The sequence below is a fragment of the Heptranchias perlo genome, chromosome 22 (genome assembly GCF_035084215.1).
Source record: "Heptranchias perlo isolate sHepPer1 chromosome 22, sHepPer1.hap1, whole genome shotgun sequence".
NCBI lineage: Eukaryota > Metazoa > Chordata > Chondrichthyes > Hexanchiformes > Hexanchidae > Heptranchias > Heptranchias perlo.
In genome coordinates, this window is record NC_090346.1 from 18,842,865 (window position 1) to 18,869,852 (window position 26,988).

General features: G+C 47.6%; 1 protein-coding gene across 1 annotated transcript in view; it reads right to left on the minus strand.

Moving 5' to 3' along the window:
- Window positions 1–26,988, minus strand: part of myo15aa (myosin XVAa) — a 221,181-nt gene that overhangs the window by 138,290 nt on the left and 55,903 nt on the right. The window contains exons 16-26 of the mRNA XM_068003761.1: window positions 25,951–26,076; window positions 22,141–22,218; window positions 21,198–21,337; window positions 18,941–18,986; window positions 17,733–17,857; window positions 15,888–16,005; window positions 8,768–8,943; window positions 7,890–7,974; window positions 6,327–6,408; window positions 2,405–2,535; window positions 2,224–2,319 (exon numbers count right to left, since the gene is read on the minus strand). Coding sequence (XP_067859862.1) covers window positions 2,224–2,319; window positions 2,405–2,535; window positions 6,327–6,408; window positions 7,890–7,974; window positions 8,768–8,943; window positions 15,888–16,005; window positions 17,733–17,857; window positions 18,941–18,986; window positions 21,198–21,337; window positions 22,141–22,218; window positions 25,951–26,076 — 1,203 coding nt within the window. The remainder of the gene's footprint in view (window positions 1–2,223; window positions 2,320–2,404; window positions 2,536–6,326; window positions 6,409–7,889; window positions 7,975–8,767; window positions 8,944–15,887; window positions 16,006–17,732; window positions 17,858–18,940; window positions 18,987–21,197; window positions 21,338–22,140; window positions 22,219–25,950; window positions 26,077–26,988) is intronic.

Sequence of the window (26,988 nt, forward strand, 5' to 3'; positions counted from 1 at the left end):
CCAAGCCTCTAATAAGGTCTGGAGCCGAGTGGTCCTGGCGGAACCCAAACTGAGCATCGGTGAGCAGGTTATTGGTGAGTAAGTGGCACTTGACAGCACTGTCGACGACACCTTTCATCACTTTGCTGATGATTGAGAGTAGACTGATGGGGCGGTAATTGGCCGGATTGGATTTGTGCTGCTTTTTGTGGGCAGGACATTCCTGGGCAATTTTCCACATTGTCGAGTAGATGCCAGTGTTGTAGCTGTACTGGAACAGTTTGGCTAGAGGCACGGCTAGTTCTGAAGCACAACAGCCGGGATGTTGTCAGGATCCATAGCCTTTTATGTATCCAGTGCACTCAGCTGTTTCTTGATATCACGTGGAGTGAATGGAATTGGCTGAAGACTGGCTTCTGCGATGGTGGGGATATCAGGAGGAGGCCGAGATGGATCATCTACTCGGCTCTTCTGGCTGAAGATGGTTGCAAACGCTTCAGCATTGTCTTTTGCACTCACGTGCTGGACTCTGCCATCATTGAGGATGGGGATGTTTACAGAGCCTCCTCCTCCCGTTAGTTGTTTAATTGTCCACCACCATTCATGACTGGATGTGGCAGGACTGCAGAGCTTTGATATGATTCGTTGGTTGTGGAATCACTTAGCTCTGTCTATAGCATGTTATTTCCGCGGTTTAGCATGTCCTGTGTTGTAGGACAAGAGTTGATCCCCTGGCTTGTTGGTAATGGTAGAGTGAGGAATATGCTGGGCCATGAGGTTACAGATTGTGCTGGAATACAATTCTGCTGCTGCTGATGGCCCATAGCGCCTCTTGGATGCCCAGTTTTGAGCTGCTAGATCTGTTCTGAATCTATCCCATTTAGCACGGTGGTAGTGCCACACAACACATTGGATGGTGTCCTCAGTGTGAGGACGGGACTTGGTCTCCACAAGGACTGTCCGGTGGTCACTACTACCAATACTGTCATGGACAGATGCATCTACGACAGGTAGGTTGGTGAGGATGAGGTCAAGTCGGTTTTCCCTCGCGTTGGTTCGCAGAGGCGCCACAGGCCCAGTCTGGCAGCTATGTCCTTCAGAACTCGGCCAGCAGTGGTGCTACCATGCCACTCTTGGTGATGGACATTGAAGTCCCCCACCCAGAGTACATTCTGTGCCCTTGCTACCCTCAGTGTTTCCTCCAAGTGGTGTTCAACATGGAGGAGGACTGATTCATCAGCTGAGGGAGGGCGGTAGGTGGTAATCAGCAGGAGGTTTCCTTGCCCATGTTTGACCTGATGCCATGAGATTTTATGGGGTCCACAGTCAATGTTGAGGATTCCCACGGCCACTCCCTCCTGACTGTATATCACTGTACCGCCACCTCTGGTCGATCTGTCCTGCCAGTGGGACAGGACATACCCAGGCATGGTGATGGAAGAGTCTGGGATGTTGGCTGAAAGGTATGATTCTGTGAGTATGCCTATGTCAGGGTATTGCTTGACTAGTCTGTGGGACAGCTCTCCCAATTTTGGCACACGTCCCCAGATGTTAGTGAGGACTTTGCAGGGTTTACTGGGCTTGGTTTGGCTTTGTCGTGTGCCTAGTGGTCCGATGGTTTTATTCTTATTATGACTTTTTGTAGCAAGATTGTACAATTGGGTGGCTTGCTAGGCCATTTCAGAGGGCGATTAAGAATCAACCACATTGCTGTGGGTCTGGAATCATATATAGGCCAGACCAGGTAAGGACAGTAGGTTTCCTTCCTAAAGGGCATTAGTGAACCAGATGGGTTTTTAACGACAATCCAGTGGTTACATACCCACCATTACTGATACTAGTTTTTTTTATTCTAGGTTTTATTTAATTAATTGAATTTAAATTCCCCAGCTGCTGTGGTGGGATTTGAACTCATGATTCTAGATTACTAGTCCAGTAACATAACCACTATGCTACCGCACCGTAATCGAAGGGATCAGGTGGTTTACATACAGAAAAACAGATACCCAGGAGTGAGTTACAGGCTGCAGTCTAATCGGGTGGTTTATATATAGAATAACAGATACCCAGGAGTGAGTCAGAGGCTGGGTCTAATCGGGGAATTCGGGAGGGCAGACTCACCCCCGATGACTGCTTCAGAGAAGCCTGGGAGTAGATCGTTCAGTCACACTCTGGGCTCCTGCTGGTTACATCATTCGCTCCACACAGTTTTGTAACCATCAGTCCTGTTCTAGTGAATCTTACCAGTTTGAAGACTTTAACAGCTTCTTGATTCAGATCCTCTTCTGCCTGAGTCAGTGTTTCATCCAACGGAGCAGTCAGCATGCCAAATAAAAGATTCTGCACAAAACAAGACACTGATGACAGCAACATAAGAAATAGCCTCCTCCAGTGTAACCAGCACAGGAGCCCATAGCAGACCTACCTTGAAGTGAGCACGTACAAATCTGGAGAAAGGGTAGTTGTTGATATCAAGAGCCATTATTAGCTGTTCCTCTGATCGTACCTTTGGAGTTTCAATCTGGATAATGCAATCACCATGGATTTCTTTACCAGCTGCAAGAGAACAAATAACATTCAGGCATCAACAGGTTTCTCTCTAAAAGGTGCTTATTGGTTTCTCAGTACTTTCAACATATTTTTCTCGGTGAGAAAATGGGGTCAATATTTCATGGGCACAAGGTAGAAAATGAAAAGTAATAACTTGAAGAAAGCATCAAGATTAGCAGCAATAAAAGAGCAGGGACAAAATTTCATCTGACCGTTTTCTGTGCTGAAATTGTAATTATGCTTCTAAAGATCCCACTTACAGTGGGGGTGTTTGCTAGTGCTGTTGGGGAAGGTTTAAACTAGAGTGGCAGGGGGATGGGAACCTCAGCGGGGAGTCAGAAAGGAGTAAAGTTGAGAGCAGCAAGAGAGGGGAAGACCCAGGGGAAATTTACAACACAAATAGTACAAACAGTTGTTCAAGAACAAGTGAAAGGGAAAAGCGTAGAGCAGCAGAAAGAAAGTGTACTTTAGACACTACAGATAAAGTGAAAACTAGAAGGTGTAAGGCGATTAACCCAGCATCAAAGCTGAAGGTCAGGCTAGGGTGTGTGGCCCAACTAAGAGTTCTATGTACAAATGCACGGAGTATAATGAATAAATTAAATGAACTACAGGTTCAAATTCAAATTGGAGGGTATGAAATGATAGCTATTACGGAGACGTGGCTACAGGATGGTCAGGATTGGGAACTAAATATACCGGGTTATAAGGTCTACAGGAGAGATAGGGAAAATGGAAGAGGGGGAGGAGTAGCCTTAGTGATTAGAGATGAAATCACTTCAATGATAAAGGAGGATACAACGAGAGGTCAGCAGCCAACAGAGACCTTATGGGTTGAATTGAGAAATAGGAAAGGATCTAAGACTATAGTGGGAGTTGTGTATAGGACCCCTGGCAGCAACTCTGAAGTGCTAGATTGTATAAATGCAGAGATCAGACAAGCATGTAGCAAAGGCATAGTGGTCTTAATGGGGGACTTTAACCTTCACATAGATTGGGAAAAGCAGACTAGCAACTGTCAGAAAGGTAGTGAATTTCTTGAGTGTGTCCGGGATAGTTTTCTACAGCAGTATGTTCTAAAGGCAATAAGGGGGCAAGCCATACTAGATTTAGCAATGAGTAATGAACCAGATTTAGTTAACGGCTTAACTGTGCGTGAACATCTATCCAATAGTGATCATAACATGATCGAGTTCAATGTAGTGTTTGAAAGGGAAAAAAGTGAATTAGCTGCTAAGATTCTAGATTAAGGCCGACTTCAATGGGATGAGACAGAGACTGTCCGCAGTAAACTGGGCAAATCTGTTAATGGGTAAAACAACTGATGATCAGTGGGAAATGTTCAAAGGAACATTTAACGTGATACAGAATCGGTTTATACCCCTGAGGGGCAAGAACTCTACTTGCCAAAAAAAACAGCCATGGACAACTAAAGAAGTAAGGGACAGTATAAGACATAAGGAAAGGGCATACAAAAAGACAAAAAATGGCACAGATCCTGGCGAATGGGAAAGATACAAAGATCAACAAAGGGTCAAAAAACAGATAGTAAGAGCTACAAAAAGAGAGTATGAAAAGAAACTTGCAAGGGATATCAAAACCAATACGAAGAACTTTTATAGTTATATTAGGAAAAAGAGGGTGGTCAGGAGCAGTATTGGCCCCTTAAAAACTGATAGTGGGGATATTGTCATTGACAATGGGGAAATGGCGGACATGTTGAACAATTACTTTGCGTCAGTATTTTCAGTAGAAAAAGAGGATAGCATGCCGGAAATCCCAAGAAAACTAATATTGAATCGGGGACAGGGACTCGATAAAATTAACATAAGTAAAGCAACAGTAATGAAGAAAATAACAGCACTAAAGAGTGACAAATCCCCAGGACCAAATGGTTTCCATCCCAGGGTTTTAAAGGAAGTAGGTGAGCACATTGCAGATGCCCTAACTATAATCTTTCAAAGTTCTCTAGATTCAGGAACTGTCCCTCTAGATTGGAAAATTGGACTTGTCACTCCGCTTTTTAAGAAAGGAGAGAGAGGGAAACCGGGGAAGCCTAACATCTGTTGTGGGGAAATTGCTGGAGTCTATAATTAAGGATAGGGTGACTGAACACCTTGAGAATTTTCAGTTAATCAGAGAGAGCCAGCATGGATTTGTGAAAGGTAGGTCGTGCCTGACAAACCTGATTGAATTTTTTGAAGAGATAACTAAAGTAGTGGACAGGGGAATGTCAATGGATGTTATTTATATGGACTTCCAGAAGGCATTTGATAAGGTCCCACATAAGATAGAAGCCCACGGAATTGATGGAAAAGTACGGACTTGGTTAGGAAGTTGGCTGAGCGAAAGGCAACAGAGAGTAGAGATAATAGGTAGGTACTCACATTGGCAGGATGTGACTAGTGGAGTCCCGCAGGGATCTGTCTTGGGGCCTCAATTATTCACAATATTTATTAACGACTTAGATGAAGGCATAGAAAGTCTCATATCTAAGTTTGCCGATGACACAAAGATTGGTGGCATTGTAAGCAGTGTAGATGAAAACATAAAATTACAAAGCGATATTGATAGATTAGGTGAATGGGCAAAACTGTGGCAAATGGAATTCAATGTAGACAAATGTGAGGTCATCCACTTTGGATCAAAAAAGGATAGAACAGGGTACTTTCTAAATGGTAAAAAGTTAAAAACAGTGGATGTCCAAAGGGACTTAGGGGTTCAGGTACATAGATCATTGAAGTGTCATGAACAGGTGCAGAAAATAATCAATAAGGCTAATGGAATGCTGGCCTTTATATCTAGAGGACTCGAGTACAAGGGGGCAGAAGTTATGTTGCAGCTATACAAAACCCTGGTTAGACCACACCTGGAGTACTGTGAGCAGTTCTGGGCACCGCACCTTCGGAAGGACATATTGGCCTTGGAGGGAGTGCAGTGTAGGTTTACTAGAATGATACCCGGACTTCAAGGGTTAAGTTACGAGGAGAGATTACACAAATTGGGGTTGTATTCTCTGGAGTTTAGAAGGTTAAGGGGTGATCTGATCGAAGTTTATAAGACATTAAGGGGAACAGATAGGGTGGATAGAGAGAAATTATTTCCGCTGGTTGGGGATTTTAGGAGTAGGGGGCACAGTCTAAAAATTAGAGCCAGATCTTTCAGGAGCGAGATTAGAAAACATTTCTACACACAAAGGGTGGTAGAAGTTTGGAACTCTCTTCCGCAAACAGCAATTGATACTAGCTCAATTGCTAAATTTAAATCTGAGATATATAGCTTTTTGGCAACCAAAGATATTATGGGATGTGGGCCAGAGGCAGGTATATGGAGTTAGATCACAGATCAGCCATGATCTTATCAAATGGTGGAGCAGGCACGAGGGGCTGAATGGCCTACTCCTGTTCCTATGTTCCTTTGTTCCTATGTTCCTATGTACAGTCTCACTGCACCAGACCAAATCCTTTTCCTCGATAATTTCACTGGTGTGTCAATATGTGTTCATGCTTTGGTTTCTCGTGTTTTACAGAGTTAAAAGGAAGAACATTACAGTTTTTGTGACATTTAAGACAAGATTTAATGGGACTGCACAATTTCCAGATATGCGCCCCTAGAATATCTCACCTGTAATCTTTATACTGCTCTCAGCTGCATGACCGAGTTATTTACTGCGACAAATATTTCCACTACAAAAGCAGAGAGATGCAGGGAGAAAGTAATAAACAGAGATAGAGACAGACAGGGAAAAGAGAGAGAAAGAGATAGAAAATCACAGAGTAATCAGCTGAAAGGCATACCTGCTGCAGCTTGGAGTAGGCTAGCCAATTCAGCAGGAATGTCCAGGTGAGTGACATTAACCACTTCCCTCATCGTTTGTTCCTGATTGAAAATAAAATTATTTTATTTTTAAATTCTCAGCAGAATAACTTTGCAAATATAGCTAGAGCCTCAATGCAACTAATCAGCATGGAGACAAAAACATTAATAACATTTTGGGGTATGGTAGACGAGTAAGTGTAGCAGGCTCGGGAGGAACAGGTGACATGAATTTATGGTCCCCAAAGCTCCAATGAACGTGGTCTTTTTCCGTCTAGCAATTCCTGTATTGTTATGTTTCTATGCTCCTAATAGAGTTTTTTGAAAATGTGACTGAATGGAGAGATAAAGGGAATGCAGTAGATGTAGAGTATATGGATTATCAGAAGGCTCCTCCTAGCATACATGTCACCAAAATTCAAGCATATTGGATAAGAGGAAATGTAGCAGCCTGGAAAGAAAGTTGATTGATGAAAACAGAGGGGATAGGGTTAGGGGGGTGGACAAACAGGTGGCAGATGAAACTTAATGTGGAGAAGTGTGAGGCAAAACATTTTGGCAGGAAAAATGAGTAATGGGAGTGTACAATCTCAATGGAGAGATGCTGAACGGTGGTGAACAGAGAGATCTCGGCTTCAATGAAAGTCCAATTGCTGACTGATAAAGTCACAAAAAAATCTAATAGCACTTTAGGTTTTCTACCTTGAGGCAGAGAATTAGAGTGAAGAATGACACGGACACAGTTAGAGTAATGTGCATTTTTAGGCACCCCATTATAGAAAAGACAAGAAAGCCATAGGGGGCGTATCCCAGTTCGCGGCATCTCGCCCCCAGTACACGGCACCTCGCCACCCCCCCAGTACGCGGCACCTCGCCCCCCACCAAGTATGCGGCACCTCGCCCCCCCCCCAAGCACGCGGCACCTCGCACCCCCCCCTCAAGTACGCGGCACCTCGCCCCCCACAACGTGGCGCCTTGCCCCCCCCCCACCCCTCCGTACGCAGCACCTCACCCCCGCCGTATGAGGGGAAATGGGAGGTCAAACGAGTGATATGATAAGATGTCCGTTACCATCTTAATCCTCTCACGTTTCTGCTCTCGTATCTACAAAAGAGAAAAATATGTGTTTTTAGGAAAATAAAATGTTGTCGCACATCTCAAAAACATCCCACAATGCTTCACGTACACGCCATTAATCTCCGCGGGATTCCTCCAATCACCCGGCAGAACCACAGCAGGCGATCTGTGGGAACCCTGTGGGAACCCTGGAGAAAAGGCATCAGCCCCATTTACCCGGAGTAGATCCCCCCGCCGAGATTCAGCGCCATTTACCCGGTGTAGAATCCCCCGCCAAGCAATAAGGTGAATAACCAGTTAGCCCATTCTTGGTGATATTGATTGAGTGAGGAATGTTGGCCAGGACTGCATCCTCTTCTTCAAATAATAACAGGTAATTGTTAATACCCACCTCAACCACCGGAGCAGGTGGGCATGGAGTCCTGGATGATATGATGTAAAATGCCCCACTCAGTGTCTCTACTTACTCTGAGGAATCTTTTGCGATTCGCAAACATGAGAACGACGGATCTCACTTTGATCAAACTTTCCTTGAACTTTTGGAATTTTTTTCTGTAAAGAAAAATAAAGAGCAAAACACAAGAAAAGTGAGGAAGATTCCATCAGATATCTTTGCCCTGAATTTCCTTGGCAGTTCTGCTGGGCCCGTGCCATCACTCCAGGGGAAGCCCAGCAGAACCTACCTGAAAACAGCGGGAACTTTATTGCTTTGGGTCCCTGCAGTTTCCAGGAACGTCTGCTTGCTTCTCACAAAACCAATAACATAAATTGGTGACCCCGGGGCACAGGATTCCCACTTCCGTGGTTCAGTCGAATAGGGCACAGTCCTGGGGGCTAGGACACTGCCTCTGAGAAGGGGCATCGGCCCATAGGTGCAAGTGGCCCCCACCCGGGCAGGGGTGTCCCACTGCATAAACATGGCTGCCTGTTTGTTAAAGGCCTTACTGATCAATGGCCAACTATGAACCTTGTACACAAATGGCCAACCATGAACCTTGTACACAAATGGCCAACTATGAACCTTATACGAAGTGTGATTTTGGCAACAACCTCGACACCAACACTTTTTGGAAGAGATAAAAATAAAAAGTGCAAATTCTGGAAACTTTGGCTTCAACCCAAAATGTTAACCTCTCTTTTCCTTTCAGACGATTTTGCGTGTTCTCAGCAAACACTGCTTGTAATCTAAACTTTTTTTTTACAAATTAATATTCCAGTTTGCTTTTCATTAACAATTTCCTCTTTCAAGTTGTTCTTTTATTACTGCTGCCGTTATGGCTGTCAAGTTTAGCGGTGCTGCACCAGATTAATCTCTAGTTTCGTAGACCCTGGATTTTTCACCTACCTGGCAAGATAGCCTCTGGCACAGGCCTGCAGCAGAATGACTGTTCTCCGGAGCACTGTGTAACGTTTCCTGGAGAAGAATCCACGAGTGTAGCGTTGCAGGGTGAGTGAGGCGATGAGCAGCAGGCTGTCTCGCTTGCTGTCCAGGGTGTGGTACAAATTCTCTTTAATAAAAAGCTGAAACAAATCCAGAAGGCAGCTTGTTACTCTTCAAATATTCCCCATTCTCCACGACAAAAGTACACTTAAGTTTCAATCTCCATTATTCAGCACACGATAGGACTTATTTAGGCCTAAACATATTAGTTTCCTGCCAGACGGGTTAGGTTCAAATTACTCCCTTACTCTCTAGACTCACAAAAGAAGAATGGCCACATAGGTAAGGTTCTAGTCCCCGGAATCACCCCTGCAAAAACCAGCTCCCCTGAAACTGTCTCCCAGAAAGGGTTCTTCCCCATGGAACCATACCTCAGCAAGAATCATTCCCCTAGAACTGTACCCAGTGAGAGACAGTGCCTACAGAACAATACACAGTGAGAGTCAGTGCCTGCAGAACTGCACCCAGTGAGAGTCAACGCCTGCAGAACTGTACACAGTGTCAGTGCCAGTGGAACTGTACCCCAATAAGAGTCAGTGTCTGTGAAACTGTACTCCAGTGAGAGTCAGTGTCTGTGGAACTGTACCCCAGTGAGAGTCAGTGTATGTGGAACTGTACCCCAGTGAGAGTCAGTGTATGTGGAAATGTACCCCAGTGAGAGTCAGTGTCTGTGGAACTGTACCCAGAGAGAGTCAGTGCCTGTGGAAGTCGAGCCCAGTGAGAGTCAGTGCCTCTGGAATTGTACCCCAGTGAGAGTCAGTGTCTGTGGAACTGTACCCAGTGAGAATCAGTGTCTGTGGAACTGTACCCAGTGAGAGCCAGTTCCTGTGGAAATGTACCCAGTGAGAGTCAGTGCCTGCGGAACTGTACCCCAGTGAGAGTCAGTGCTGCGGAACTGTACCCCAGTGAGTGTCAACACCTGCAGAACTGTACCCAGTGAGAGTCAGTGTCTGTGGAACTGTGCGCCAGTGAGAGTCAGTGTCTGTGGAACTGTACCCCAGTAAGAGTCAGTGTCTGTGGAACTGTACCCCAGTGAGAGCCAGTGTCTGTGGAAATGTACCCCAGTGAGAGTCAGTGTTTGTGGAACTGTACCCAGAGAGAGTCAGTGCCTGTGGAAGTCGAGCCCAGTGAGAGTCAGTGCCTCTGGAACTGTACCCCAGTGAGAGTCAGTGTCTGTGGAACTGTACCCAGTGAGAGTCAGTGTCTGCGGAACTGTACCCAGTGAGAGCCAGTGCCTGTGGAACTGTACCCAGTGAGAGTCAGAGTGTGTGGAACTGTACCTCAGTGAAGGTCAGTGTCTGTGTAATTGTACCCAGCAAGGGATCAGGTCTGCGGGACTGTAATGAGTGAGTCAGTGCCTGCAGAACTGTATCCAGTGAGAGTCAGTGGTTGTGGAACTGACCCCGGTGAGAGTCAGTGCCTGCCTGCTGAACTGCGCGTGGTGAATGCATGTGCCTGCGGAACTGTACCCAATGAGAGTCAGTGCTTGTGGAACTGTACCCCGGTGAGAGTCAGTGCCTACAGAACTGTACCTAGTGAATGCCAGTGCCTGCAGAACTGTATCCAGTGAGAGTCAGTGCTTGTGGAACTGACCCCGGTGAGAGTCAGTGCCTGCCTGCTGAACTGTGCGTGGTGAATGCATGTGCCTGCGGAACTGTACCCAATGAGAGTCAGTGCTTGTGGAACTGTACCCCGGTGAGAGTCAGTGCCTACAGAACTGTACCTAGTGAATGCCAGTGCCTGCAGATCTGTATCCAGTGAGAGTCAGTGCTTGTGGAACTGACCCCGGTGAGAGTCAGTGCCTGCCTGCTGAACTGTGCGTGGTGAATGCCAGTGCCTGCGGAACTGTACCCAATGAGAGTCAGTGCTTGTGGAACTGTACCCAGTGAGAGGCAGTGTCTGTGGAACTCTACCCAGTGAGAGTCAGCGCCTGCGGAACTGTACCGAGTCAGTGCGTGCAGAACTGTCCCAGTGAGAGTCAGTGCTTTTGGAACTACCCCAGAGAGAGTCAATGCCTACGGGACTATACACAGTGAGTGTCAATGCCTGCGGAACTGTACCCTGTGAAGTCAGTGCTTGTGAAACTGTACCCCAATGAGAGTCAGTGCCTATGAAACTGTACCCAGCAAGGAATCAGCGGCTGCAGGATTGTACCCAGTGAGAGTCAGTGCCTGCAGAACTGTACCCAGCAAGTAGTCAGCACCTGCGGACCTGTACCGAGTGAGAGTGCGTACCTGCAGAACCGTATTCAGTGAGAGTCAGTGCTTGTGGAACTGTACCATAGTGAGAGTCAGTGCTTGTGGAACTGTACCCCGGTGAGAGTCAGTGACTGCGGAACTGTACCCAGCAAGGAATTAGCGCCTGCGGGACTGTATCCCAGTGAGAGTCAGTGCCTGCGGAACTGTACCCCAGTGAGACTCAGTGTCTGTGGAACAGTACCCAGTGAGAGTCAATGTCTGTGGAACTGTACCCAGTGAGAGTCAATGTCTGTGGAACTGTACCCAGTGAGAGTCAATGTCTGTGGAACTGTACCCAGTGAGAGTCAGTACATGTGGAACTGTACCCCAGTGAGACTCAGTGTCTGTGGAACAGTACCCAGTGAGAGTCAATGTCTGTGGAACTGTACCCAGTGAGAGTCAGAATCCACAGAACTGTACCCAGTTAGAGTCAGTGCCTGCGCAACTGTACCCAGTGAGTGACAGTACCTGCCGGACTGTACCCAGCAAGGAGACAATGCCTGTAGAAATGAACTCCAGTGAGAGTCAGTGTCTGTGGAACTCTACCCAGCGAGAGTCAGTGCCTGTGAAAGTGTACCCCAGTGAGAGTCAGTGTCTGTGAAACTGTACCCCAGTGAGAGTCAGTGTCTGTGGAACTGGAGCCAGTGAGAGTCAGTGCTTGTGGAAGTGTACCCCAGTGAGAGTCAGTGTCTGCGAATCTGTACCCCAGTGAGTCAGTGCCTGTGGAACTGTACCACAGTGAGAATCAGTGCTTGTGCAACTATACCCCAGTGAGAGTCAGTGCCTGCGGAACTGTACCCAGCAAGGAATCAGCGCCTGCAGGATTGTACCCAGTGAGTGTCAATGCCTGCGCAATTGTACCCAGTGAGAGTCAGTGCTTGCGGAACTGTATCCAGTGAGAGTCAGTGTCTGTGGAACTGTACCCAGTGAGAGGCAGCGCCTGCAGAACTGTACCCAGTAAGTGTCAGTGTCTGTGGAACTGTACGCCAGTGAGAGTCAGTGTGTGTGGAACTGTACCTCAGTGAAGGTCAGTGTCTGTGTAATTGTACCCAGCAAGGGATCAGCGCCAGCGGGACTGTAATGAGTGAGTCAGTGCCTGCAGAACTGTATCCAGTGAGAGTCAGTGCCAGTGGAACTGTACCCCAGTGAGAGTCAGTGTCTGTGGAACTGTATCCCAGTGAGAGTCAGTGTCTGTGGAAATGCACCCCAGTGAGAGTCAGTATCTGTGGAACTGAACCCAGAGAGAGTCAGTGCCTGTGGAAGTCGAACCCAGTGAGAGACAGTGCCTCTGGAACTGTACTCCAGTGAGAGTCAGTGTCTGTGGAACTGTACCCAGTGAGAGTCAGTGTCTGTGGAAATATACCCAGTGAGAGTCAGTGCCTGCGAGACTGTACCCCAGTGAGTGTCAACACCTGCAGAACTGTACCCAGTGAGAGTCAGTGTCTGTGGAACTGTGCCCCAGTAAGAGTCAGTGTCCGTGGAACTGTACCCCTGTGAGAGCCAGTGTCTGTGGAACTGTACCCCAGTAAGAGTCAGTGTCTGTGGAACTGTATCCCAGTGAGAGCCAGTGTCTGTGGAAATGTACCCCAGTGAGAGTCAGTGTGTGTGGAACTGTACCCAGAGAGAGTCAGTGCCTGTGGAAGTCGAGCCCAGTGAGAGTCAGTGCCTCTGGAACTGTACCCCAGTGAGAGTCAGTGTCTGTGGAACTGTACCGAGAGAGAGTCAGTGCCTGTGGAAGTTGAGCCCAGTGAGAGTCAGTGCCCCTGGAACTGTACCCCAGTGAGAGTCAGTCTCTGTGGAACTATACCCAGTGGGAGTCAGTGTCTGTGGAACTGTACCCAGTGAGAGTCAACACCTGCAGAACTGTACCCAGTGAGAGTCAGTGTCTGTGGAACTGTGCCCCAGTAAGATTCAGTGTCCATGGAACTGTACCCCTGTGAGAGCCAGTGTCTGTGGAACTGTACCCCAGTAAGAGTCAGTGTCTGTGGAACTGTATCCCAGTGAGAGCCAGTGTCTGTGGAAATGTACCCCAGTGAGAGTCAATGTGTGTGGAACTGTACCCAGTGGTCGCCACACTACAGGAAGGATGTGATCGCTTTGGAGAGGGTGCAGAGGAGATTCACCAGGATGTTACCAGGGCTGGAGCGCTTCAGCTATGAAGAGAGACTGGGAAGATTGGGTTTGTTTTCCTTGGAGCAGAGGAGGCTGAGGGGGGACATGATTGAGGTGTACAAAATTATGAGGGGCACAGATAGGATGGATACTAAGGAGCTTTTTCCCTTTGTTGAGGTTTCTATAACAAGGGGACATAGATTCAAGGTAAAAGGCGGGAGGTTTAGAGGGGATTTGAGAAAGAACTTTTTCACCCAGAGGGTGGTTGGAGTCTGGAACTCACTGCCTGAAAGGGTTGTGGAGGCAGGAACCCTCACAACATTCAAGAAGCATTTGGATGAGCACTTGAAATGCCATAGCATACAAGGCTACGGACCAAATGCTGGAATATGGGATTAGAGTAGACAGGGCTTGATGGCCGGTGCGGACACGATGGGCCGAAGGGCCTCTATCCGTGCTGTATAACTCTATGACTCTATGAGAGTCAGTGCCTGTGGAACTGTATCCAGTGAGAGTCAGTGCCTGTGGAACTGTACCCAGCAAGGAATCAGCGCCTGCAGTACTGTACACAATAAGTGTCAATGCCTGTGGAACTGTACCCAGTGAAGTCAGTGCTTGAGGAACTGTAGCCCAATGAGAATCAGTGCCTGTGGAACTGTATCCAGCAAGGAATCAGCGCCTGCAGGACTGTACCCAGTGAGTGTCAATGACTGCGGAACTGTACCCAACAAGGAATCATCGCCTGCGGAGCTATACCCAGTGAGTCAGTGCCTGGAAACTGTATCCAGTGAGGGTCAGTGTGTGCGAAGTGTACCCCAGTGAGAGTCAGTGCCTGCGGAACTGTACCCAGCAAGGAATCAGCGCCTGTGGGATTGTACCCAGTGAGCGTCAATGCTTGCGCAACTGTACACAGTGACAGACAGTGCCTGCGGAACTGTACCCAGTGAGAGTCAGTGTCTGTGGAACTGTACTCCAGTGAGAGTCAGTGTCTGTGGAACTGTATCCCAGTGAGAGTCAGTGTGTGTGGAACTGTACCTCAGTGAAGGTCAGTGTCTGTGTAATTGTACCCAGCAAGGGATCAGCGCCAGCGGGACTGTAATGAGTGAGTCAGTGCCTGCAGAACTGTATCCAGTGAGAGTCAGTGCCAGTGGAACTGTACCCCAGTGAGAGTCAGTGTCTGTGGAAGTCGAGCCCAGTGAGAGTCAGTGTCTGTGGAAATGCACCCCAGTGAGAGTCAGTTTCTGTGGAACTGTACCCAGTGAGAGTCAGTGTCTGTGGAACTGTACCCAGTGAGAGCCAGTGCCTGTGGTAATGTACCCAGTGAGAGTCAGTGCCTGCGGGACTGTACCCCAGTGAGTGTCAATACCTGCAGAACTGTACCCAGTGAGAGTCAGTGTCTGTGGAACTGTGCCCCAGTAAGAGTCAGTGTCTGTGGAACTGTACCCCAGTAAGAGTCAGTGTCTGTGGAACTGTACCCCAGTAAGAGTCAGTGTCTGTGGAACTGTACCCCAGTGAGAGCCAGTGTCTGTGGAACTGTACCCAGAGAGAGTCAGTGTCTGTGGAAATGTACCCCAGTAAGAGTCAGTGTCTGTGGAATTCTACCCAGAGAGTCAGTGCCTGTGGAAGTTGAGCCCAGTGAGAGTCAGTGCCTCTGGAACTATACCCCAGTGAAAGTCAGTGTCTGTGGAACTGTACCCAATGAGAGTCAGTGTCTGTGGAACTGTGCCCCAGTAAGAGTCAGTGTCTGTGGAACTGTGCCCCAGTAAGAGTCAGTGCCTGTGGAACTATACCCAGTGAGAGTCAGTGCCTGTGGAACTGTACCCAGCAAGGAATCAGCGCCTGCAGTACTGTACACAATAAGTGTTAATGCCTGTGGAACTGTACCCAGTGAAGTCAGTGCTTGAGGAACTGTAGCCCAATGAGAATCAGTGCCTGTGGAACTGTATCCAGCAAGGAATCAGCGCCTGCAGGACTGTACCCAGTGAGTGTCAATGACTGCGGAACTGTACCCAGTGAGAGTCATTGCCTGTGGAACTGTACCCAGCAAGGAATCAGCACCTGCGGAGCTATACCCAGTGAGTCAGTGCCTGGAAACTGTACCCAGTGAGGGTCAGTGTGTGCGAAGTGTACCCCAGTGAGAGTCAGTGCCTGCGGAACTGTACCCAGCAAGGAATCAGCGCCTGTTGGATTGTACCCAGTGAGCGTCAATGCTTGTGCAGCTGTACCCAGTGAGAGTCAATGCCTGCAGAACTGTACACAGTGACAGTCAGTGCCTGCGGAACTGTACCCAGTGAGAGTCAGTGTCTGTGGAACTAGAGCCAGTGAGAGTCAGTGCCTGTGGAAGTGTACCCCAGTGAGAGTCAGTGTCTGTGGAACTGTACCCCAGTGAGAGTCAGTGCCTGTGGAACTGTACCCCAGTGAGAGTCAGTACTTGTGGAACTGTACTCTGGTGAGAGTCACTGCTTGTGGAACCTGTACCCAGTGAGAGTCAGTGCCTTCAGCAGGGGAGAGAAAACTGGACCAATAATTGTCTGGGGAGAGTGGGAGAAATTTCTGTACATCCAATCTGTTTTTGGCTAACTGAAACACAAGGAAATCTCTTCTTTAGGGACAGTAACAGAAGATAATGTAGAAGTGGACTTGAGCTTGTCCTATGGATGAATTTCTGATCAGACCTTGGTGAGTCCAATGCGATACATTCCTTTGCTGACAGGAACGATCTGTTTCAAGATGGCGACACAGTTCTCCCCATCCGCCTTTATTTGATTTGTCAGTCCCAATAAGATTTTGTACCTGTAAGAAACGTTTGTAATACTGATCTCATCTGAGTAACAATACAGTTCACCCATTTATAACAAATGACTATTTGCCACACTAAAAGCTTGTGAAACAAAGGAGGTTGTAAAATGTAGGACTGTAAGTCCAGTGGATCGTTCCATTTGTTTTAGATCCATTCATCTTCCTTTTCGAAATGTTACAAGATTTCTCAGTTCATTTATCCACTGTCTGTTTTACTAGAGACCCGGGACTTATACCATCAGAATGGGGGAGACCCAGGAGACAGCTAAGGAAGGAAACCCAATGCGATGCAGAATCAGGACCCAGGCAGTAAAGGAGGGATAATGGAAGAAGGAGATTCCAGTTATTACAAAGAGCCCAACTGCCCTCAGTTAACATCCACAGTTGGCAATTTTCCAACAGCAATTCCCATGACCACAGTGGGGATCCTGGTGATTGGTCCCCATTAGTTCTGGGCTAAAGTGAGGAACAATCCCCCCCCACCCCTCCCCCTCTAGTTGTGATTGGCTGATGCCGCACAGGCCAGGGGTACAGTAGTCCAGTGGTTATGGTGCTGGACAAGTAACCAGAGGTTGTAAACCACAAACTGGTTCACTAGTGTCCTTCAAGGAAGGGAACGGGACACCCCTGCGGGATGTGGCCTACAGGTGACTCCAGTCCCACACTGTGTGCTTCATTTTTCATGCCCTCTGAAGTGGTTTTGCAAGCCAATCAGTTGTACCACATTTGGCCCACCACCACCTTCACAGGGCAACTACAGATGGACAATAGGCGTGGCCTTGCTAACATCGTCCACATCCTGGGGACAAATAAAAAAAGGGGCGTCGCAAGGTAAAAGGGCACATATGCGCAAAATGTTCTGCCTTTAATTGAAATGTGTGGAAAATCATACACGGCACACATCCAAATGTCAGACAGACACAGTGGGCAAAGCTCCACACTGGCAGAGAGAAAGTTATCCTTAGAGTGAAGCTCCCTCTATACTCTACCTCAGTTTAACCCCAATTCATAAGCTCATTTCCTACTGCAACAGTGTAAATCTTCCAGTTGTCACCACTATCTCCGTACCCTGCCTGCATGAGATTGTCAGTTCAATTATAGGCCAAGTTTTCCTACACCCTCTCTCTGCACCTTCATTGTGTTGAATTCAAAACTCATAACCCTGCTCCACAATACAACAGTGATTACACTTCAAAAAATAATTCATTGGCTGAGGTGCCCTTGGGGCAACCTGAGGTGGCGTAAGACGCTATATAAATGCAAGTCTGTTCATTCTTTACTCATTATTTTCCATGATCTCAAAACTATGGAACTCCTTATCTGCCTTAATTTTTCCCTTCATCCTATAACCTACAGGCTTTACAATCCAAGCTTATTGTCACCGAACCACTACTGTTTCATTGACTGTGTCACATCTTATTCTATGCTGCTGTGCACTTTGGGTTTTGGGTTTTATCTCCATTAAAATTCGTAACTACTAAGGTATTAAACTGAAACTGCAACAAATTCACTTCACTTACAGTTATCAGGAATAAAGTCTTTGATCCCATCAATCTAGGCTGGATTTCGTGCCCAGAGTGGGGAGCACAGTGTTAACCTGTGGTGCCACCAAACCCCCAGATTTCATCATCTGACTATGAAAGTCTAGTAGAAATTATGATTTAAAAATTAACACATTTTGAATCACACAATATCTTGGCACTGACCGGTCCTGCACTGACCTCTTGATGAAATTATCGAACGTAATGCGGACAGGATATCCATCCTTTCGGATACGGATGGTCTCCAGAATCCCGGAATAGCGCAGCTGTGAGCTCACAACATCCACCTCAAAGAGTTCAGCCTCCTGCAAAAAAGGAGAGCGTTTTTCACATCAGTTTGTCCTTCTCTCACCTTCAACCTCTCTTATAAATTCTTGCCTTCAGAAGGCATTGACTCCTTGCTGGGAAACAGTTCTATGGGCACTGATCATGCTCTTCAGTGTCTTGCCCATTCTTCATGTCTGAGTGCCAACATGCTATTTATCCGTATAGAGGAATCACATCAGACTCCAACGTGATCTTCACTAACATTCATATACATCCAGATTCCAGTGAAGGTCACTGCAGCACACAACAAGAAACAAAGCTGGAACCATCCCAGTTCAGTGACTCACTGTCTTCATCAGCTGATCACAGGGGACCATCCTTGTCTCCCTCTATTCCATCAATACCACTATGGGCAGTGAACCTCTCTTGTTCCTCCTGGACTCCAAATCCTCCACCAACGCACTCTTCCACCTCACTGCATCTTCACTGTGTTGAAATCAGAGCGATCGCACTGTCTCCTAATGTCATTCCCTTCTCAGGATCTCAAACTGTACAATTCCTTCCTTCCTTTTCAATCTGCAGACTTTCAAAGGCTAACTTGGTATATGATTGAATTACTGCTTCCTGGTTTACCTTATTTTAGAAAAACAGAAAAGCACAGGAGTAGAAAAGACTGCAATCCATCTAGCCAGAAAAAACACTAATCCCCTCAATCACCCACTCCCTCAAATATCCATCCATTTTTCAATTACATTTAGGCACATGCTGCCTCCCTAGTCAGTCGCTACCAGACAATCACCACTCTCTGCGTAAAGTAACTTCCTGCACCTCCCTCTTCGAGACTGCAGCCAGTGTCCCCTGGTTCTAGAGTTTGTGTCAATCTTAAACATATTATCAGGGTTCAATTTATCAATTCCCTTAAGAATCTAAATTCTTTTACTATTTTCAATCTTTCCGGTATGCTGCAGTGTAGCTTGTGGCCCTGCATTCAGCTTTCTTTTGAAAAGAAACACCGTTATAAACAATGATACAGGACGTGGGGAAGGCAACAAGAGAAAATGTTAATCCTTATTTAATGCATTCCCCAGGGAACACCCTGCCGCACTTTTAGTTCATCTTACCTTTTTATTGTTGGGCTTGATACAGCGGACAAAAAAAGGATTGCAACTAAAAAAAAAGCAGAAAATGTTGTATTGATTAATATAGGTTTTATCAAATCAGCCTTGCACTCTGGGAAAAAAACATTAAAGAAAGAATCACATTTATATAGCACCTTAACACATCTCAGAAACATCTCAAAGCATTTAACAAACAATGAATCACTTTAAAGTGCAGTGAATGTTGCTATGTAGGCAAACATGGCTGCCATTTTATACACAGCTTGATCCCACTAACAGTGGTGAGATGAATGATTGGTTCCACTGTTTTTAGCCATTGGTTGAGGTGGGATTGTTGGTCAGGACACTGGGAGAATTTGCTGTACTTCTTCAAATCACACCAAGGGACCTTTAGTGTTCACCAGAACTACCAGAACAGGTAGATAGTATCTCGGTTTAATATATATGCCCAAGGGCGGCCCCTCCGACAGTGCAGCATTCCCTCAGTACTGACCCTCGACTGTGCAGTGCTCCCTCAGTACTGACCCTCTGACAGTGCAGCGCTCCCTCAGTGCTGCCCCTCCGAAAGTGCAGCGCTCCATCAGTACTGACCCTCCGACAGTACAGCGCTCCCTCAGTACTGACCCTCCGACAGTGCAGCGCTCCCTCAGTACTGACCCTCCGACAGTGCAGCGCTCCCTCAGTACTGACCCTCCGACAGTGCAGCACTCCCTCAGTACTGACCCTCCGACAGTGCAGCGCTCCCTCAGTACTGCCCCTCTGACATGGCAGTGCTTCCTCAGTATTGACCCTCCAACAGTGCAGCGCTCCCTCAGTACTGCGCTGAAGCATTGGCCTAGATTATGTGTCAAATTGGAATGAAAGAAAGACTTGAGCTCATAATCCAGGCCGACATTCCCGGCGTCAGTACTGAGGGAGTGCTGCACTGACAGAGCTGCCGTCTTTCAGATGAGACGTTAAAACTGAGGCCCCATCTGGCCTCTCAGGTGGATGTAAAAGGTCCCATGGCTCTATTTCAAAGAAGAGCAGGGGAGTTCTCCCCGGTGTCCCTCAACCAACATCACTCAAACAGATTATCACATTGCTGTTTGTGGGCTCTTGCTGTGCTCAAACTGCCTGCTGCATTTCCTACATTACAACAGTATCTACATTTCAAAAGTACTTCATTGAGGTCATGAAAGGCGCTATATAAATTCAAGTTCTTACAAATTGGAATGGGCTTTAGATGCAGAACTACAACTGCAGAGAAGGTCACGGTTTATTACTGGGATGTGGCAGTAAGTCATTAAATGCGCTTTGTAACAAGCTGCAACGACACAACAGATCTTCACTTTTGGTAGGTGAAAGGAGGCATAATGGCTGCCTGGCTGGTGGAACTAAGGCCCAACTGGGAGCGAGGGAGCAGGGGACAAGGGGGGTTCGGGGGAAGGCGAGGGGGGGCCGGGCGAGGGAGGCAAGGGGGGGCGAGGGAGGGCAAGGGGGTGTGAGGGGGGCCAGGGGGCCTAGGGGCAAGGGACAAGGGGGACGGGACGGGGGAGGGCAAGGGGAGCAAGGGGTAGCAAGGGGGGGCAAGGGGAGGGAGTGAAGGGCAGCGTGAAGCATCCCACCTAGTGGATCCCAGTACTTTGATCAAAGGTCTCTGTCATTGACCAGAAGAAAAACTATAACATTCCTGAAAAATGTTTTAATGAACCTTTTCTGTCTGAGGAGGAGAACCTGAAAGTCTGAATACCCTTTTTAAGACAATAACAAGACCAGGGAGTTAAGTCATGATAAATTTTGACACTATGGATGATGGGTGAGGGAAGTATCAGGCTGAGTTTTGACACCTCTCTCCATGCCTAACACGGTGCCTGGGCTCGTGTGTGAAGAACAGCTAATTAAGAAGGTATCAGAAGGTTATTGGTGCCTGCAGAACTATCAGCAGCTTCAGGAGAACTGGGAGAAAACTGGGAAAAAAGGACTTAATTTAACAGCTTTAAAATGAAAGATCTGCCTACCCGCGTTAGGCTTAGGGTGTGGTGGGTTAGGGTGTGGTGGGTTAGGGTGTGGTGGGTTAGGGTGTGGAGGGTTAGGGTCTGGTGGGTTAGGGTTAGGGTGAGGGTTAGGGAGTGGTGGGTTAGGATGAGGGTTAGGGTGTGGTGATTTAGGGTGAGGGTTAGGGAGTGGTGGGTGAGGGTGAGGGTGTGGTGGGTTAGGGTTAGGGTTAGGGAGTGGGTGAATGCCGTGGGTGATGTGATTCTCACACCACTGAACGTACCTTTCCATCTTCTCTACCAGTTCCATCAGAGACTGTTGGAATTTAGCGGCTACAGTGGGTGCTTGGTATCGGCGGCTATCGGTGCTGTTCTTGGCTGACATCATCTTCATGGTTTGTCCCAAGAAAAGACTGGTTAGAATCTAATGAATAAAGGAGATCCGTTCTATCAGTAAGTTAATTCAGTTGCTAATCAAGTTGATCAATTTGGTGATCTCCAGTGGCTCTTGTGGTGTTGGGCAGGGAGCATTAGGGTTAGGGGGTGCGGGGTAGGGTTGGGGGGTGCGGGGTAGGGTTAGGGCGTGCGGGCAAGAGGGAGGGTTTAGGGTTAGGGAGTGGGAGAATGTTATCTCCAGGCATTGTGCAGACTGATAAATATTCTGGAGTTTTGAATGATTATCACAAGACCATTACAGATGAGGGAGATCATTCACCCATCAGTCTCCTTACTCTGTTCCCATTGCATAATGCAATTGGTTCCTATTTGAGGTCAGGGTTCTCAATTCTGTTTCTCTATTGGGGAGTCCATTCCACGTGATGATCAATGTCTCTGTGTGTAGGGATCCTGACATCAGTTCAAAGTTTGCCTTTTATCAGTTTAAATCTGTGACCCCTTGTTTTACTCTCACATTTTAAAGTAATTTTCCAGATTACTGCTCAGGCGTCTCTTTTCAAGGGTGCAGAACCTCATAACTGAGACCTGTCAGTACAGGGTATATTTGATGGCACCTATGTGCTGTGCAGATCATTAAACCTGGCACCACCTCCTAACAAGTAACAAGCACGTGCCCACTAGGCAATGTGGCCTGACCTGCCTATCTGAGCTTCTCTCTCTTTTCTCGCATGATCAGGACCAAAGAATTATCAGCAACAACCACTGAAAACAGCCAAACAGAAGCAAACGACAGTGTTGGAGCAGCTGGGCAAGAAAATCTCACCAACTCACCTTTGTTTTGCTGTTGACAAACAGTTCCATGACATCCTGTCGAACCTGATCATGATTTTTCTCCACAAATTTGTGGACCTGTGAGAAATAGAAACAGGAATGCAATGTGTATCAGTTCAGCCCCATTGCCAAGCACTCCCTGCAGAAAAACGCAAGAAAGCATAAATAAGAGAGGACCATTAACCAAGCAAATTTACTTCTCACACCAAGCCATTTACAACGGCTGTGGTGATGGACTCTCCACTTAGTCAATAAGAACATAAGAACATAAGAAATAGGAGCAGGAGTAGGCCATACGGCCCCGCTAGCCTGCTCCGTCATCCATTGGTCACTTTAGACCACTCACCATCCATTGGTCACTTTGGACCACTCACCATCCATTGGTCACTTTGGACCACTCACCATCCATTGGTCACTTTGGACCAGTCACCATCCATTGCCAAGACCTGTTTCTACACTTGCCTGTCCTGCTTTCTAAGTGGCTGCTAGCAGTTCTATGATAATTGGTCCAAGTACAGATCAGCTCTGACAGAGGCTCCCAGTTCAAGGTTATCACCTTCATACAGAACTGGAGTCCAAGGAGATGGGGAGCGAGATGGGGCCTGTTAAAAGTGGCACTGATTGGGCAGCCTGACTGTACCTTGTGCAGTGCAGCGGGATTTCTGGCTGTAGTTTCAGGGTGAATGTCAGCGGGTTGTAGGATTACTACTAGTTACTGGTTGAATATTGAGGTGTTACACCTATTACTTACTACATATAGACTATCAGTGACTTATTGTACTACTGTTGGTTATGAAGGGAATCTGAGTGTACTAGTATTATTATTAGTTACTGGTGGAATCAAAACTCCTGCCACCTCTGGCTTCCTCCCAGCGAATTGCTCCCTGCAGCACTGTCTTCCCGTCACCCCCACCCCAGTCACCCCTGCCCCCATGCCCCCATCTCCCCCGTCCCCATGTCACCCCCGCCCCTCGGATTACCCTGCGTTTCTCCCACCCCGGTCTCGCCTGCCACCCCTTCTCCCCTGACACTTGGTCTCCCCCCAACCATCTCCCCCTCCGCCCCCATCCCTTGGTCTCCCATCCATCTACACCGCCCCTCGATCTCCCCATCCCTCTCCACCGTATTCCTGCGTCTCCCCTGCCCCAGGTGTTTCCCCTCTTCATGAGCGGCCTCCTGATCCATGGAACATATTGCACAACAGGTGCTGACGCAAAATCATGAGTAAAAATACTCAATTACAGGGCACCTGACCTTTGTACTCAATTACAGGGGTCCTGGCCTTTATGCTCAATTACAGGGACCCGACCTTTATATTCAATTACAGGGGTCCTGACCTTTATACTCAATTACAGGGGTCCTGACCTTTATACTCAATTACAGGGGTCCTGAGCTTTATACTCAATTACAGGGGTCCTGACATTTATACTCAATTACAGGGACCCGACCTTTATACTCAATTACAGGGGACCTGACCTTTATACTCAATTACAGGGGTCCTGACATTTATACTCAATTACAGGGGGTCTGACCTTTATACTCAATTACAAGGACCCCGACTGTTATACAGTAAATGCAATAACATTTGCAGACTTCACACTATCCCTGTAATTGAGTATAAAGGTCGGGTCCCTGTAATTGAGTATAAAGGTCAGGTCCCCTGTAATTGAGTATAAAGGTCGGGACCCCTGTAATTGAGTATAAAGATCAGGTCCCCTGTAATTGAGTATAAAGGTCTGATCCAACAGATCAGATCAAAGCTCTGCAGTCCTGCCACATCCAGTCGTGAATGATGGTGGACAATTAAGCAACTAACGGAAGGAGGAGGCTCTGTGAACATCCCCATTCTTAATGATGGCGGAGTCCAGCACGTGAGAGGAAAAGATACGGCTGAAGCGTTTGTAACCATCTTCAGCCAGAAGTGCCGAGTGGATGATCCATCTCGGCCTTCTCCCAATATCCCCGCCATCACAGAAGCCAGTCTTCAGCCAATTCGATTCACTCCACGTGATATCAAGAAACGGCTGAGTGCACTGGATACAGCAAAGGCTATGGGCCCTGACAACATCCCGGCTGTAGTGCTGAAGCCTTGTGCTCCAGAACTAGCTGCGCCTCTAGCCAAACTGTTCCAGTACAGCTACAACACTGGCATCTACCCGACAATGTGGAAAATTGCCCAGGTGTGTCCTGTCCACAAAAAGCAGCACAAATCCAATCTGGGTAATTACCGCTCCATCAGACTACTCTCAATCATCAACAAAGTGATGGAAGGTGTCGTCGAAAGTGCTTTCAGGCGGCAATTACTCACCAATAACCTGCTCACCGATGCTCAGTTTGGGTTCCGCCAGGACCACTCGGCTCCAGACCTCATTACAGCCTTGGTCCAAACATGGACAAAAGAGCTGAATTCCAGAGGTGAGGTGAGAGTGTCTGCCCTTGGCATCAAGGTAGCATTTGACCGAGTGTGGCACCAAGGAGCCCTAGTAAAATTGAAGTCAATGGGAATCAGGGGGAAAACTCTCCTGTGGCTGGAGTCATACCTAGCACAAAGGAAGATGGTAGTGGTTGTTGGAGGCCAATCATCTCAGCCCCGGGACATTGCTGCAGGAGTTCCTCAGGGCAGTGTCCTAGGCCCAACCATCTTCAGCTGCTTCATCAATGACCTTCCCTTCATCATTAGGTCAGAAATGGAGATGTTCGCTGATGTTGCACAGTGTTCAGTTCCATTCGCAACCCCTCAGATAATGAAGCAGTCCGAGCCCGCATGCAGCAAGACCTGGACAACATCCAGGCTTGGGCCAATAAGTGGCAAGTAACATTCACGCCAGACAAGTGCCAGGCAATGGCCATCTCCAACAAGAGAGAGTCTAACCACCTACCCTTGACATTCAACGGCATTACCATCGCCGAATCCTCCACCATCAACATCCTGGGGGTCACCATTGACCGGAAACTTAACTGGACCAGCCACATAAATACTATGGCTACAAGAGCAGGTCAGAGGCTGGGTATTCTATGGCGAGTGACTCACCTCCTGACTCCCCAAAGCCTTTCCACCATCTACAAGGCACAAGTCAGGAGTCTGATGGAATACTCTCCACTTGCCTGGATGAGTGCAGCTCCAACAACACTCAAGAAGCTCGACACCATCCAGGACAAAGCAGCCTGCTTGATTGGCACCCCATCCACCACCCTAAACATTCACTCCCTTCACCACCGGAAAACCATGGCTGCAATGTGTACCATCTACATTCACTGCAGAAACTCGCCAAGCCTTCTTCAACAGCACCTCCCAAACCCCCGACCTCAACCACTTAGGACAAGGGCAGCAGGTACATGGGAACAACACCACCTGCACGTTCCCCTCCAAGTCACACACCATCCCGACTTGGAAATATATCGCCATTCCTTCGTCGTCGCTGGGTCAAAATCCTGGAACTCCCTACCTAACAACACTATGGGAGAACCTTCACTACATGGACTGCAGCGGCTCAAGAATGCAGCTCACCACAACCTTCTCAAGGGCAATTAGGGATGGGCAACAAATGCTGGCCTTGCCAGCGACGCCCACATCCCATGAACGAATAAAAAAAATCAAACATCATCTGATCTGACAAAGAGCCCAATGTGTTAGATTACAGAACAATGTGCAATTTAATATAATTCTACATAGCTTTTGCAGGGGCAACACAAAAGCTCATTGCACCCGTCAATCACTCAGGCTTCAAGCTGAGTTACATCTTTCCCACAATCCTCGTTCAGTGTGAGTGAATGATAAGGTTCGCTGATTAAATAAATGATAATAATTACCTGGTATGTCACTTTCCCGGCATAGTGTTTAATGGTGAATTCAGGCAGAGGCATCTTTGGCTTCGAATACAGGGTGTTGTTGCCATGGTGATAGTGACATTTTTGCAGGAATGTATGGTCAGTCGCCTGTTTTGAAAGAGATCAGAGTGTTACACGGTCAGTCCCTTCAAAGGCTCTGTAAATGCTCCAGCTGTTCACAAGTCACACACACGAAGGGATTAGATAGTTGAAATACATCCTCCCTTTTGAATGTCTGGTTAATTTGGCTCCAGTTTTGCTGACAGTGTGTATCTTTTTGTGGAAATTCCTGTCTTGAGTTGAATTTGTAAATTGCAGTGACTCTCTGGAATTCACAGTGAAGATCAGGAACAATGCTGATCCACAATGGGAGACAGCCAATGGTAAACCTGCACTATTCATTAGCACAACAGCTCTCCTGCACACCACTGTTGTCTCACAGGTAACCGTCCTGCGCACCACCAGCCTCTACCACTGCCGTCTCACAGCTAACTGGATGCATAAGGACACTTTTTTTGGTCCCAATTATCTTTCATCCTTTCCTGAAGGTGCTGACCCTCACTGGGGTACAGTTCCTGAAGGTGCTGACTCTCACTGGGGTACAGTTCCTGAAGGTGCTGACCCTCACTGGGGTACAGTTCCTGAAGGTGCTGACTCTCACTGGGGTACAGTTCCTGAAGGTGCTGACTCTCACTGGGGTACAGTTCCTGAAGGTGCTGACTCTCACTGGGGTACAGTTTCTGAAGGTGCTGACTCTCACTGGGGTACAGTTCCTGAAGGTGCTGACTCTCACTGGGGTACAGTTCCTGAAGGTGCTGACTCTCACTGGAGTACAGTTCCTGAAGGTGCTGACTGTCACTGGGATACAGTTCCCCTGAAGGTGCTGACTCTCAGACATCAGCTATGCTCTGGGACCTTATGGCCTTTCTTAATGTGTTCACTTAGAAAGTGAGTATCTATAACAAGCTGATGCCGGCCCAGGACCCAGTGGTCAATTAGACACACAGACAAGTGAGGTTC